The sequence below is a fragment of the Olea europaea genome, unplaced genomic scaffold, assembly GCF_002742605.1.
Source record: "Olea europaea var. sylvestris unplaced genomic scaffold, O_europaea_v1 scaffold28164, whole genome shotgun sequence".
Classification (NCBI taxonomy): domain Eukaryota; kingdom Viridiplantae; phylum Streptophyta; class Magnoliopsida; order Lamiales; family Oleaceae; genus Olea; species Olea europaea.
In genome coordinates, this window is record NW_019246662.1 from 1 (window position 1) to 1,449 (window position 1,449).

A 1,449-nucleotide genomic window follows, 5' to 3' on the forward strand; every position below is an offset into this window, starting at 1 on the left:
CCCAAACTACATTCCTTGACCTTATGTCCCAAAACCTTATATTGCCTAGTACACCAGAAGGTCCACTGTGAGAACCCGAGGCCATCAACAGATTATGACTAGAAACCCACTGCAGTTTAGTGGCCGGAATCGCAGAATCCAAATCAGCGCCGAAAATTTCATAATGACCTATCTTGGTTACTGATCGAAAACTATCATTACGATCATATAACATGATGCAATTTGAATTTCTTCGGACAGATTCAAAGCTTGTGAATAAGTACTCGGGCGACACCCCAATGGCTTGCACTGTAGAACCAGACCTTGTGACATTCTCCCAATTCAACGTCTGTTTAACAAAACCATTATCAAGATCGATAATTTGTAACCCTGAAAAGTCTGTGGCCCCGGCCGCAGCAACTTTATCCGATAATGCTAATAACGAATCAATAGCTGTGAACTGAGTCAATATGGTGGATTTTCTTTGCAATGACCAATCAAAGGAAGTGATTTTACTACCATGAGCAACATGAAGTGATTCATACTCTGTAGTCGAGATAGCTGATGGCGAATCCCGGCCACTCATAGGTAAAACCAATGATTTTTCGAGGTTAAATGCATCAAATTGAGAAGGGTTTGATTGGGAATTTACTAATAGGTTTTCAATTCCATAAAATTGAGCCTCAAAAATCAGGTCCTGAATATCAAAAGATCTAGCTTTTGAGGGAAGATTCCCAGTTCTAAGGAGGGAAAGTATAATTGAAAAAAGTTCAGGGTCTCTATCAATAAAAGGGATTGCATTATCAGAATTGGCAATCTTGGATAACAAAGATTTTGAGCCGGCTAAAATCAGGGTTTGTTTTGTGGTTTGAAAAATCTGACCACCCACATCAATTGTAATTATATTAGAATTTGATTCTTGGGGAACCCCATTTGGCAGGGATTTTGAACCTGCTAAAGGGGGCATTTTCTTGTAATTTGCCAAAACAAAATCCCCAATGTTTATGCCCAAAATCTAATATCAATTTCGAAATAAAGAATCTCAAGAGCCCTAGAAATCAATTTCTGGGAGGTGAGTTCCTCAAGAACCTTGAAATCCTTTAATAAATAATAATACCCTAGAAATCAATACCTGCTCAAATTTGGGAGGTGGGTTCTTCAAGAATATTAAAACCCAATAATGAATTCTCAATAAAACAATCTCAGAGAAACAAACGCGGCCACTCAACCAAGCAGTTCAGGGCAAGACCAAAACTTTTATCGAGAATTGAAGGTTCAAGAACATTTTTGTAGCTAATCAAAGGTGCATGGAGGTGGAAAAGGAGTTCAAAGGTTTGGCTATTTAAAGGAGTGCTAGGAAAATGGGAGTAGGTGGTACAGTAGGTGGCGGGGGGAAGCGAGGGGGGGAGGTTCTAGAAGGTGATCAAAGTTGGGTTATGCTAAAGGAGTCCCAACCATAGGGTCAGCCCC

At 39.9% G+C, this 1,449-nt stretch overlaps 1 protein-coding gene across 1 annotated transcript; it reads right to left on the reverse strand.

The window, feature by feature from the left end:
• Positions 1–6: 6 nt before the first annotated feature.
• LOC111384030 (BTB/POZ domain-containing protein At5g41330-like) lies at positions 7–1,443 on the reverse strand (the record flags this gene model as incomplete). The annotated part of the gene is made up of 1 exon (XM_023008239.1): positions 7–1,443. A coding segment is annotated over exon 1 (940 nt), but the record flags the coding sequence as incomplete, so codon positions are not given.
• Positions 1,444–1,449: the final 6 nt, after the last annotated feature.